Source organism: Physeter macrocephalus, chromosome 7 (assembly GCF_002837175.3).
Source record: "Physeter macrocephalus isolate SW-GA chromosome 7, ASM283717v5, whole genome shotgun sequence".
In the NCBI taxonomy this organism is placed as follows: domain Eukaryota; kingdom Metazoa; phylum Chordata; class Mammalia; order Artiodactyla; family Physeteridae; genus Physeter; species Physeter macrocephalus.
This window is the reverse complement of record NC_041220.1, coordinates 8,871,878-8,885,884: the sequence shown is the minus strand read 5'-3', so window position 1 is coordinate 8,885,884 and position 14,007 is coordinate 8,871,878. Positions and strand designations below refer to the sequence as shown.

Genomic DNA, 14,007 nt, shown 5'->3' with positions numbered 1-14,007 from the left:
TCACCTGTTAATATCTCAGTTCCATGGTAAAAACAATTCAGTGTGGCTCTTTTGCCTCCCATTAACCCTGTCCCATCTGAAACACATTAACCCACTAGGACTCACTGATCGTGACAAGGTGCAGCGTGGAGGTCTGGAATCCAAGCTGTGTTCAAGTGAAGGGTCAGCCACTTAGGAGCTGTGAGACCTTACCTAACGCCATGAGCCTCCACTTCCTCATTGGGAAATGAGGTGAGAGTATCTCTCTGTGGGATTGTTCTGGGAATTAGAAATATTACGGTTACAGCAATAGAGTGGCGGGAAGAGGCCCTTTTATGGCTTCAGAAACAGGTCCAAATCTGAAATGTCCTACTTCTGACGCCTAGCTGGTCCAGATTTGAGAATGGCGTGGAGACCCGAATCCATATGGACTTTGAAGTCATTGTGAATAGCCTGACCAAATTCTCATTGCACTCACATCATAAAAGAATCCTGTTTTTGTGCTTAGACACATGTGGGCCTTGCTTAGCAAGATAAATACAATCCTTCTTCATAGTGATTTGAATTGCAGGGACACCGTCAGAAAGGGAAGTGACTTTTTACTATTGGTCCGTTTTCTACAGAATAGTCAGTTGCTACCTTATGATACTGACGCTTGAATCTCAAATTTCTTAGGCAGCCCCCTCCTGAGATGCAGACAGGTATGTGCCACAGCTAATGGCCAGATCTACCTGCATATTCCACAGATAACTCACACTCACATGCCCCAAACTGAGATTTCTCTTTTTTTCCTTTCTCTAGAAACCTATTTGCCCTGTGTGGGTTAATGGTACCAACCCAGAAGCATGGGTTTCATCCTAGAATAGGCCCTTTCATAACCCTCACATGGAGTTGGTCCACAATCTTGATGGTTTCTCTCTTTCAGCTAGCGTTCTTCCATCCCAGCTCACGATCACTGAGGATTGTCAGGGCAACTGACACTTTATCACCTTTGTCACTTTATCCTGACCTATTCTCCCAGCATTTGGCGCTATGCACCTCACCCCATTCTCTACATTCTTGCTAGAAGCATCTTCAGATTGGCAGGATATCATAGCAGCCTCCTGCTTGAAGCCCTCACTGACTCTGCCTACAGGAAAAAGAACCAATGAGCTACAAGCCTGCTTGGTCTTACTTCTCTATTTTTCCCTCCTCCAGTTGCCCCCTGAATCCTTCAAAACATAACTCTAGATTCACTTCTTCTAACCTCCCCAGGTAGAGGTGGTCCCCTCTTCTTTGGGTCCCTCCCACAACTGGGACCTGGCGCGGCAATGATTTACTTACACTTCTCACCCCCCTACTGAACTCTAAACTCCTTGGGAGTTTGGATCTTGTATTATTCATCTCTGTATGTATCCCTAGTACCTACCACAAGGGAGATGCTCAATAAATGTTTGTTGACTGCACAACTTCGGTTACTAGCATAGCCTTATCACACCCCACAGAGTAGCAACCCTCCCTCAGAAAAAATCCCCATGCAATGAAGATACAAAATCTCATTTGTTCACAATTATAGTGCAAATAAAAAGGGAAAAGGAAGCAATTACGGAGGGTTGGATTAAAAATAAAGGGAAAGTCATAATAGCCAAAAGGTAGAAACAACCCCAGTGTTCATCAACGGATGAACGGATAAACAAAATGTGGTATATACATACAAGGGAATACTATGCAGTCATCAAAAATGAATGAAGTTCAGATACATGCTACAACACGGATAAACCTCGAAAACGTTACACGAAGTGAAATAAGCTGCCAGATATGAAAGGACAAATACTGAGTGATCCCACTAAGATGAGGTACCCAGTATAGGAAAATTCATAGTCAGAAAGCGGAAGAGAGGCAGGGGGTGCGGGGAAGAGGAGGGGAACTGCGAGTTATTGTTTAATGGGCAGACCTTCTATTTGGGATGATAAAAAAGCTCTGGATATGGACAGTGATGATACAATATAGTGAATGGAAGAGGAGGTATCTATTTGTTACAGCAGCTTAGCCCACCCTGACCAATATAGCTAGTTCTTGATGCTTTCTCCAGGGAAACAAACAAAAAACCAACCAAGCATATATGTCTGAAACAACAAACAGAAAGTGACTTTAGTAAACGGATACATCCATAAAACACATTCAACTTTGGAAATTCAGAAGATATGATAACTCATGTAGAGTCTCAAATTTTATCTCTGAATTAATAAGCGTTTGCTAAGAAAAATGTAAACAAGATCGTCGGGTTGGGGACACCTCTTAGTTTGGAGCAGTCTTTCAATCTTCCAGCCATCCTTTGCTGCTTTGGGTGCAGGCCTTCATCACCCCTTCGCGGGCTGCCTCCTGCTTCCCTGTCCCCTTCTGCAAGCTCTCCTGCCCAGCACACTGCTTGACTCATTTTCCCTTTCAACGTGCTCTGCTCCTGTTCAAAATTTGTCAACTGCTTCCTAATATTTAGGGGTAAATTCTTAATTCCTTAATTTCTCAGACACAATGCTTCCCATAATCAGGCCTCAAACATTTCTTCATTGCTATCTTACTCCTGCTAAGAGGATAGATCTATTTCGTGTCCAAGGAGAGAAATGACCATTTGCTGTCCAGCTCAGATTCATGTCATTTAACCACAACACAGGGCACGCTGAGGCTAGAAGGGGCCTTGAAGAGTAGGTTCAACTCTCCCATTTTATAAACGAGGAACAGAGGCCAGGAAGTCTGAGTGGGTTACACAGAGTCACAAAGGTTGGAGACCTCCAAGGAAGCTCCTGACCACTCCATATTTGAGTAATTGCTCCTACCTTCAGAAATTCCAAGTCACTCTCTCTTCTGACCCTGGGTACTACTTATACAATGTATATAAGATTTTTGTCATCAGTATCCCAAGAGGGGAAGAAAAAAAAAAAAAAGCACAACTCATTCATGGTTATTCATTTCACTTTTCTGGGTTTCTGTCCATAGGAAAATGGTGATGTGCTATTTTAGGTTTTGTTTTGTTTTTTTTCTTTTTTTGGTAGCACCTAGTATAGTCACTAATTATTTAACAAATGTCACTTAATCAGTGACAAGAATATCAATTATATTTCTTCATAAAAGAAATAAGATACAATTTATTCGAAATTTTTCTGTAAAAAAGATTTTCATGATTCTATTCTCCTACTAATTAGACCATCGATAAGGTTTGAGTAGAAGTTTTACTGTTACCTTAGTCACTGTAAATTTTCTGAAACTTTTCTTTAAAAGAGATAAACTTATACATACACTCATATATTTCATTTCATTATATTCCATTATTGAGTTTATTCAAAGAACATTAAGTGTTATCAAATACTTAAGCTGAATTAACAGGATCATAACTTTCCATTATTTATTAACTTAAAAGAAACTCCTCTCATTTCAGTGAATACTTTAAAAAGCACAATTAAAACAATTTAACCTGGGGCTTCCCTGGTGGCGCAGTGGTTGCGCGTCCGCCTGCCGATGCAGGGGAACCGGGTTCGCGCCCCGGTCTGGGAGGATCCCACATGCCGCGGAGCGGCTGGGCCTGCGCGTCCGGAGCCTGTGCCCCGCAACGGGAGAGGCCGCAGTAGAGGGAAGCCCGCATACCACACACACAAAAAAAAACAATTTAACCACCTTAAAAAAGTATGAGAGTTTTTTGCTAATCTACTCACACAGGTTATTCAAAAAGGATCTTTCGGTCGCCTCCATGCTCTGAATCAAATTAACTAGCATCATCACTGTGTAAGAGTACCAAAAGGTACACTTTTAGAATCTATGATTTAATTTCTATTTATGAAGCACTCACAACATGGCAGAGACTTGCTACACGTTTTACCTTTCATCTCATTTAATCCTCCCAAGTCAAGACCTAAGTATTATGATTATCTCTTTAAAAAAAAAATCAAAAACTGGGGATCAGAGAGGTCAGGCAATTTGCTCGAGGTCATGTAGCCAATATGTGGTAGAACTGGGGTTCGGGTATAGGCCTGACTGGGTGTTAATCACGTTGCTGTAAAAACACCTGGAGAGCTTTTTGTGCAAGATTTTCAAAACTGACAGGAAGAGAAGGGAAGGGAAATTTTCAAAAGAACTGAGAATAGAAAACTCTTAAAAGTAGAGGTTAAAGTCACTTGGATAGCAAGAGCCAATGCAACTCTTTTCCAAAGACGCCTCTGACAAAACTTTGCAAAAACAGGATCCCATTTGCTCTTGGAAAATTTGTGTCCTCTTAATAGGCACTGGCAATTTTGAAAATTCCTTTCCTGCCTTTTGGAGAGCTGGGTGCACCGAACTCTGACACATTTCCACACAGCTGGTATCTGATGACCTCACTGTCTCGTTGGAATTTCAAAGAACATTAACTTAGTTATTTAAAAACATACTTTCAAGTTTTTTAAACAACATTAGCATTTACTTTGCAACCGTTTTAGAAAAATACCTAGACTTAGAAATGGTCGAATAACTGTTTTCCTAGACATTTTATTCTATTCGTGGTGTTCTTAACAGCTCCCTCTCCCCCAAACAACCAGACACCGCCAAAACAACATCAATGACTATCCAATGACACTCCTTCCACAACTAGGACACTGTACTGCGTACCCATTCCGGAAAGGGATAAGGGGCAATAGGGCATCCAGGACAGTGAAAGACCATGGGTACTAGCACAGAAGTTTCGTTTTCATTTAGTGAAATTCGCAAATATGCAGTTGCAACCACCATTAGTTGCCTTAGAATATTTTTTTTCCCTACAAGGAAAAAAAAAAAAATCTCCAGATGTACCCCTTCGCTCTAATACGGCTTTCACTTATTTCCAAAGGTAAACATAAGCTGACACATCTTTTAGAAGAAGGAGGTAGCCAATAAATTTGCACCAACAAGGGCGCGGTGGAATTCCGTGCTGGGTACCGGAAATAGAACGGAATTAGCAAAGGTGCGGAAGACGCTTCCTAGGGAGGCGGGGACGCAAAGGGAACGCGAGCGGGAGCCCCGGAGAGCTGCCCTCTGCGGGCGATGGCTCCGGCGGCGCCCGCACTTCTGGTTTGTGCATCAGTTGCCGAGGGTCGCGCTCTTACCTCGCAGCCCGCGAACCAGCCTCTCGGCCCAGGCCACTCGGGGCAGCTGCCCGTCCAGGGGGAGGTGGCGATGAAGCGGGTCCCCGCCGCCGGCCGGGCTGGGGCTCGGCGGGCCCTGGTCCTCTCGCTGGCGCCGCCTCCCGTTCGGAGGGCCCGCGCCGTGGTAGCCCCCCAGCCCCCGGCCCCGGGCGCCCACAGAGCTCACGGCCGAGGAGGCGACCGACCTCCGGCTGCCCGGGCGCCACTCTACGTCCATCTCCACCACCATTCCCCCTTCTTCTCCCTCCACCTCCTCTTCCTCCTCCTCCTCCTCGGCCTCGAAGCCCGGGTTGTCGCGGCTCCACGCCTGCCGCGAGCACGACGAGAGCGGAGGAGATGGGGAGGCCGAGGCTCCGGCCGGGGGGTCCCGCGCGGCCGCCTGCCGGATGCGCTCCATCTCGATCTCCAGGCCCCTCTGCTCGCGGAGGCCGCCCGGGCCGGCGAGGCCGGCGCCCGCGGCCCGCCCGCCCGCCATCAGCCGGCCCGGGCCCGCCGCTCGGGGCGCCGGCGTCCGCTTCGCGTCCCCGGGCTGCTGCGGCTGCACGCGGCTCGAGTTCACCATCGCGGTCACTGGCGCCCGGCGCGCCGTCGCCCCGTGCCGCGCTCGGCGCTGTCCGCCGCAGGAGCCATGTTCCTTTCTTCCCGGGGCCCGCCGCCTCCTGCTCTCCGCCCCCGAGCTCCCCAGAGTCCCGCGTCCCTCGCCCGCCCCCTCGGCCCGCCTCCCCCCGCCTCGCCTCGCCTCGCCCAGCGGCCGCCGCGGCGCGCTGCAGGGGGAGGCGCGAGGCAGCCGCCCCCGCGGCCGGCGCGCCGGGCGAGCGGCGCCTGGGCCCGTGTCCCGAGCGCAGCCGGAGCCCGGGCGCCCCCATTCCGTTCGGGTGGAAGGGCTTCCGGAGCTGGCACTGCCTGCGCCACCCTGAGAGGGTGCTTGGGTCCCTGCTAGCCGCCAGCCACTTTTGCCTCGGTTGACCGCGGTGCAGGGAGAGAGGGAAACCCCTTTATGCGACGGCGTGAACAAGCGAGATCCAGCCCGAGCCGGTCTGCAGCAGGGGCAAACATCCTTCCTCCGTTTGAAAACTACCAGCAAACTCCTCACAGAGTCCTAGCGCTGACTTCCTTGGCCTTTGGCGCGCTCACCCCCCGCCCCAATCCTGCTGCTTTTTGGAGGGTTTCCTGACTCTCTGGTTGGCTCCTCTGTCCACGCGTTGCGGGGACCCCGAGGATTCGGCCGCGGGGCTCTTGGATCGCTGATGCTCCGCAGAGCTCGAGCGCCCCCTTCCCACCCCCTCCCCGTCTGTGAGTCAGGGAATCCCGCCTCAGGCTCCAGGTCCTGAGCTTTATTCCCGCTCGCTCTGCGGAGCACGTCCAGCTCGACGCTCTGCAGTTGTCTCAAACTTCGCCCAGCCCGAGGGAAGTTTGTTATCTTTTCCCTTCTTCTTTTAAGCCTGCTTCACCTCCTGTATCCCCAGGTGAGATCTGAGGCATGCTCCGTCCCCAAAGTACACTTCTTCATGATAACCTCATCCGTCTGCTCTTCGCCTCCAGCACCTCATTTCCCCCAAGTTGTGTTACTTTTGCCCCACAAAGGTCTCTCTGATTAGGACCTCTGTTATTCACTCCCCTTGTCAATGATTTAGTCCAGGGCCCTTACGGCTTGTTTTATTCTGCATTGGAACAGTGGATCTGTCAACTCCACCATCCTTCTTCACTTCTGGGTACCCGCTGTTTCCAAATTGTGTTCGGAACCAAACCTGCTTATGTCACATTGATGCTTAGACACCGTGGAGGCTTCGGACAGCTTAAAGGGTAAAATTTAATTTCTGTAGTTTGGCTTGGTAAATTTTCATAATCTGCTCCTACATTTTTTTTGCTAGGGCTGTCGTAACAAAGTACCACAGACTGGGTGTCTCAAACGACAGACGTTTATTTTCTCACAGTTCTAGAGGCTGGAAGTCTAAGGTCAAGGTGTTGGCAGGGTTGGTTTCTTCTGAGGTCTCCCTCCTTGGCTTGTAGGTGGCCGTCTTCTCCCTGTGTCTTCACGTGGTCGTCCTTCTGTATGTGTCTATGCCTCAATTTCTCCTTCTTCTGAGGACACCAGTCAGATTGGATTAGGGCCCACTCTGATGATGGCATTTTAACTTAATTACCTTTTAAAAGACCCAGTCTCCAAATACAGTCACATTCTGAGGTACTCTGATTGGAGGGGTTAGGGTTAGACTTCAACATGTGAATCTCTGAGGGGGACACAGTTCAGCCCATTACAGCTCCCAGTCTGCTTTTCCAGCATGGTTTCCCACCTGTGCAGCACCCTTTGCTGTTTCCCTGTGCCCTCATTAGCATGCTGCTCGTATTTAGGTAATCACGCCACCTATCACCTAATCCTGTAGTTTATCTGTTCAGGGATCTGTGTCCTTCACTTAACTGTGAGCTTCTTAAGGGCAGGGCTGATGCAGTCCATCAAGTCTCCTTCCGAAGACATTTCCTGCACACTGAATTAGGAGCTGGCATGTAGAGCACAGTATGACACAGCCCCTGCCTTCAAGAGCAGACAGACAAATAAACTGGAAATAACTGTCCTGGGTAAGGGCTGTGATGCCTGTCGTCTGAGGAGCCTGTACAGATGCCGGTGCCCCCAACAGAGCACTGCCAGATTGCATCTTCCAAGGATTCCCAGCAGACACCTGGCCAGAGGCAAGCCAGGCCTGAGAAAAAAAGAGCAGAATCTCAGCCAAAGTGTTCTGCTGGAGAATAGGTCTAGTTTAGTTTTGGTTTTTTTTGTGGTGCGCGGGCCTCTCACTGCTGTGGCCTCTCCCGTTGCGGAGCGCAGGCTCCGGACGCGCAGGCTCAGAGGCCACGGCTCACGGGCCCAGCCGTTCCGCGGCACGTGGGATCTTCCCGGACCGGGGCACGAACCCGCGTCCCCCGCATCGGCAGGCGGACTCTCAACCACTGCGCCACCAGGGAAGCCCTAGTTTAGTATTTTAAAAACATGATTCTCAACATCAGTGTGGCACTTGTTAAAAATACACATTCCACGTCCCCACTGCAACCTTATGGATTCAGAAACTGCAGGATTTCAGGCCTGAAATTCTGAATCTTCTCTGAGGATTCTGGAGCATCCTAAGTTTGAGAAGCACCAGTATGTTCCAAATGGATGTGGCTTCCTGAAACATTTCCCTCGTATTCCTGGTGCTTCATTGTCACCAGTGGTGCCATCTCCTGCAATCCCAGGCCTAGAGGAAACTTCAGTGGTCTTTGAGTCAGACTAACTCGTAGTCTTGTGCCTACACTGTGCTACTTCTGAACCCTGGTTCAGTTCCTGCTCTGCCACTTTCTGGCTGTGTGACCTTGGGCAAGTGGCTTTACCTCGTGCCGGAAGATGGAAATAATAATAGCGTTCACCTCACAGGGTTCTTGTGACGATTAGGTGAGTTAATACATGTAAGGCATGGGAACACTGCCTGGCACATGGTAACTGCTCAAGTGTTAGCATTATGAGCTCTTATAGCTTACTTAGGATAAGTATTTTCATCTATTATAATTGCATATTTGGAAGTCTTTGTCCTAACCAGACTATGAGCTTCTTGAGGATGGACACTCCATGACCAAGACAGAGGATTCCATAACAAATACTTATTGAGCACCTAGTAGGAGCCAGGCGCAACGCCAGGACAGAGGGCAAGCAGTGACACTAGTGAAAAGCCCCGCCATTAAAGAGCTTGCTTTCCCCGCGGATTGCTTGGGGAAATGAATGAATCTAGTCAAGTACAGTCATTCTAAGGCACACAGCTAGACCTCTGGCTATGACAGGGGTTCCTAATTCTTCACGTAGAGGTCTTTTTAACTTTTGCATACCACCACTTCTCCTCCGGGCTCCAAGGGCCCTTGGAATAGCTTATGCCCTCTTGAAGCTATCATGTTCCCTGCTCAGAATGCTGTTTTTAGTTTTGCGATATCTGTCTCCCAAGGATATTTTGATTTTTCAGAGTTCGAGGTTTAGAAGACAATAGATTTCTGCTTATTCATTTCTTGTTTGTTCTTCCTGTTTTCTGCTAGCAGGCCTAGAGTCCAGAGACATAAGGAGGAGACTGAATGGAAAAACAATAATATCAAGGAATAATAAACAAATTAATTCAAGTGCTATCTATGTATTCAGTTCAAATTCTGTGCATTTACTATACATGGTAAATAACATTATTATTTTAGTCAGAATATACAAAACAAAATACTATTTGGACACATCCTTCAGGGAGTTATAATCTCAAGGGAGAGATACACACACTGAGTCTAAATAACAATAGATGGGAGAATATAATTTAGTGTCAAGTCAGTAGTGAAGGTTTTCAGCATGGGAGGGGTTGAGAGGAGAGACGGCCCATGCTCAGGCTGGCGTGGGAAGTGCAGGCAGGCAGGCCAGATCATGGAAGGCCTCAGATGCACCGTTAGTACAGACTTTATTCTGTAATTAATGATAATAACATGCCCCCTTTCTGTAGTGTCAATTATTTAAAACAAAATCTGAAATAGTCTTTCTAAGACTATACCCCGTCCCTCAAAGAATGCAGATTGATTGAAAATGTGTCTGCACATACATAGTTCAGATTTAGATGTGTGCTTGCCTGAAACTCAAATCACAAATCATTGAAAGAAATATGCTTTTTAAAAATGCGCAGCAATATTTGCGTAATATGACTTGGATAGTATTTGATCCACAGCGTCTTAAAATCCTACATTGCAGGAGTTTCTCTACTAATTTCAGTCTTTTTCTTCATAAACCCTTCCCCAGCTGTCCGATATATTTCCTGCTCAAATATTTATTCATTCTTTCTGGCTTACCAATATTCTCTTTCCTGCTTTTACCTTGACTTTTTTTTGCCCCTTCAGAGCTCCTAGCTTTTGCTCAAGCAGGCCCTGAGGTTGTAAATTTCTCTCCCTTCCCACAGAATTCTTTCCTTTAGTACCCATCGTAAAACTCTACTTCTCATAGGAAGTTATCCCTCATTAAATAAGTGAGATACACAAACTCATATTTTTCTTCATCTGGTTGCTACATCCTTTTGCCATATTACAAGTTTCAGTAATCTATAGGGCCTGAAATACTGTGTGGGATAGATAATATAGCTTGGATACTATGTGGTTTTGTTTCATCTGTGTGGTCGATTCTTCTGGGGACACACTTACAAAACCTCACCTATTAGTACCACTGAGGACACTCAGAGAAGTCATTTAAAAGGCAACTTTAAGAACAGTCTAGCCTAATTTAATACTTGGCATTCTCTACACCTCTGACTTCTGTACTATTAGAATTGCCTGTTTGTTTCCTGTTTTGCTTTTATTTTCCAGTTTGAGCTGATGAAGCAGACGCAAGCTGAAGTACCCATTGGTCCCACAGATTCCACCTTCAAAAGGAAATCCAAAAGCAGCCTCTGGTATGTGTGGTGTTGCCTAGCAACCCACCCAAACAAACACGTTTCTCTCTCAATTTTTTTCTCAGCCCTTAGTTATTCAAGAACATTGTAAAATAAGTTTTTAATCACTTGACATCTGAAAGCGGAAGAAAATTTGGTGCTTGGGGCTTTATAAGGACTGCCAACCATGCTAAAATGTTTACTTTATTTCTCACTTTACTGCTCTAATAATGCAAGGCTGGAATTTGTGGTATTCTTCTAAATGTCTGGAGTTTGGTTTGGATATGTCCCTGCCTCTGCGGGGGGAGCCATCGTTGGTTGGCACTGTGATTTTTGATGATCTAATCTCTCTCAGTTTTCTTCTCTGAATAATATGGTTAAATACCAACCTTACAAATTCCTGCAGAATTTTCGTTGAAGGCGTAATGAGGGAATATTAATGAATTCCTCAAACACATATAGAATATCCACTAGACGCCAGGTACCATGTGGAATTCTGGCAAGGCAAAGATAAGACATGACTCCTAGCTTCAAGGGGATCAAGTCTTATATGTCAACAATGCCACTTACACTGGAAATTAATATAATATTGTAAATTAACAAGACCGCAATAAAAAACAAAAACAAAAAAGGGTGCCTGGAAACATTTTTACATCACTCCCAAGCTCTCTTCTACATTGAAAAGACTTATGAATCTTTCTAGACTCAGGCATCATTTCCTCTTGGAAACTTCCTTAGCCACAAATCTGGCCCCCCTGCTTGAATTTTTTTCTTTTTTTTTTTTTTAACTTTTTATTATATATTGGAGTATAGTCGATTAACAACGTTGTGTTAGTTTCAGGTGTACAGCAAAGTGATTCAGTTATACCTATACATGTATCTATTCTTTTTCAAATTCCTTTCCCATTTAGGTTGTTAGATAATATTGAGCAGAGTTCCCTGTTCCATACAATAGGTCTTTGTTGGTTATCCATTTTAAATATCTCCCTGCTTGAATTTACTTGCCCTCTACCTTGCAAACCTTTATCGCAACATTTACCACCTTATATTGAAAATGTCTGTTAACATAGTCTTCCTGAGTAGGACTGTATGCTCCTGGAGAGCGGAGACCCTGCCTCATTTAGTTTGTAGCTTAGCAGCCCAGCCGCCATTTCCCTTTCTTATTATAACGGTAATCACATTTTCTCGGGAAACAACCCTCTCCGTTCTGAGTCCCTCAGTGCCTCAGATGCGGCTGACACCACCGCTAAGCTCCCAAGTGGTGGGTGTGGGTCTCAGGCTTGGCCAACCGGAGTATCATGTTCCCTTGACACCTGTGAATGGTATTTAAGAACAGGCATGGGAGCTGGTTCTATCCAATGGAAATCAGAACAGAATTTTTTTTTTTTTTTGAATTCTTGGAAGAGAAAAGCTTTTCTTCCCACCAGATTTGGAGTTGTAAGGATGTAAGTCTAGACAAGTTGGCAGCCAAAATGTTTATGCTAGAGGAATAATGGAAGCCAACAATATATATACATGAAAATATGTATAATGTGAAGACTGGAAGAATACCAGAATGGAATTAGTGATAATGTTTGGGTGGCCATGCTATTCAAGAACATTGTAAAATACATTTTTATAATTTGCCATATTCTCGCTTTGTCAGATGCAGATATATGTCTTTATCCACATTCAAAAGAATTTTGAATAATATAGGGCCAAGAATAGAGCTCTTTGGAATATTGTGTGAGGCTTTTCTCTTTACCAACTCAAACTTATTCATTATTACCATTTGGGTGTAGTTATTCAAAAATTTTGAATACAACTCTACTTTCACTAGCCCAGATTTCCAAAAGGATGTCAGAATTTTTTCCAAAGCCTTTTGGTGCCAACATGGATGATGCTTACAGCTTTCCCAGATCTACCAGACTTTACAGAATGTCTGCTTTATAACCATCTAGCATAATCTTAGATATGATTAGGGTGCAAAAGGAGTTGTCTTTGCCTTCAAGGCCCTTATAATTAGATTGCAAATACAAGCTATACACAGATAAAGCAATTACCCAGCGAGTGCTGTATGACACTCATCTGGGAAGGTTTTTATTGTTGTTGTTTTTGTTGTTATTGTTTTGGAGTCTAGCTCCTAGGTGAGTCCTAGGAGATGGAGAATATGACCATGTTCTGATGACATCATTTGAGCCCCTGAAACCAGCACTAATTGAAGTGAGATCTAACCCTGGACTTCGATAGCCAAGAATTTCTTTTTTGATTAATTTATTTTAAGTTTGGGTTTCTGTCTCTTGCAACTGGAATAGTACTAACTAATAGATTTGAACAGAAGTGGATCATACAGACTGGTACGAGTTGTGTCAATGATATGCATAAGATGCTATATGAACACACAATTGGACCCTCTCGCCTGAGCTAAGTGGGCTAAATAGGGCATATAGGGTGGCTAGTAGGCTAACCCACTGTGCAAGTGTGAGGAGATTAGAGATTTGGAGGGGTGCCGAACCATACTTTTCTTTCTTAGTGTCTTTGACATCTTTACTATAAATACCTTTACCTAATACCAAAGGACCTTTTAAAGATGTCTTTTCATTCTTATAGTATTTTTTAATAGCATAAGTTCATAATTTTGATAATGTCCAATTTGTGAATTTTTTTCTATGGATTGTACATTTGGTATCATATTATTTAAGAAATCTTTGCTTCACTTAAGGCCATGAACATTTTCTCCCATATTTTCTTCTAGAAGTTTTATAATTTCAGGTTTTACATTTCAGCACATAATCCATTTAAAGATAACTTTTGTTTATGGTGTGAGGTATGAATAGAGGGTTGTTGTTGTTGTTTTTGCATATGGATATCCAATTGTTGCAGCACTATTAGTTGAAAAGACTATCCTTTCTCTACCGAATCACCATTGTACCATTACTGAGAATCAATTGACCGTATATGAGTGTTTATTTCTAGATGATCTGTTCTGTTCCTTTGATCTATGTGCTTAACCTTTTAGTAATACCTTCCTGCTTTGGTTACAGTAGCTTCCCTCACTCTTCCTCACAGGCTATATAAGAGCTTTTAAATTTGTAAATTTTAATGGTTTAATTGTATGGAATGACTCTTTCTGGTTTCAGTCCCTACTTTGGTATGACCCATAAAGGGCTGGTGCTCATCAGTTGATCATAGAGCATTAGTGAGCTATGTTGAGTTTCTGTCTGAATGATATTTTGAAATTACTTACAAATGTAAATTTTAATGTCAATCATCAATTCTTTAAATGAATCAAGCAATTATTTTATTAATTCATCAATTTTTTTTCAGTAGCCTTTGACTCTTCTTCTGAAAGGTAAGGACATTAGCAAATGTATACTCTCCACCAACAAACACTTTTTAAAATTAACAATAACTTTGATGTAGCCAAAGTCTGTAAACTTTCATTTTTCCCTAAAATAATAAAGATAATATTTATTTTATACATTTAAGTGTATTCAGTACTCATTACCAGTACTTTT

General features: G+C 44.5%; 1 protein-coding gene across 2 annotated transcripts in view; it reads right to left on the bottom strand.

Moving 5' to 3' along the window:
* Nucleotides 1-5,833, bottom strand: part of PKD2 (polycystin 2, transient receptor potential cation channel) — a 51,604-nt gene extending 45,771 nt beyond the window's left edge. The window contains exon 1 of one of the 2 annotated variants that reach the window (XM_024126563.1): nucleotides 5,067-5,833. In XM_024126563.1, coding sequence (XP_023982331.1) covers nucleotides 5,067-5,667 — 601 coding nt within the window. In that variant the 5' untranslated portion in view covers nucleotides 5,668-5,833. The remainder of the gene's footprint in view (nucleotides 1-5,066) is intronic. The other variant, XM_028491587.2, reaches the window with a different exon arrangement.
* Between the last annotated feature and the right edge of the window lie 8,174 nt (nucleotides 5,834-14,007).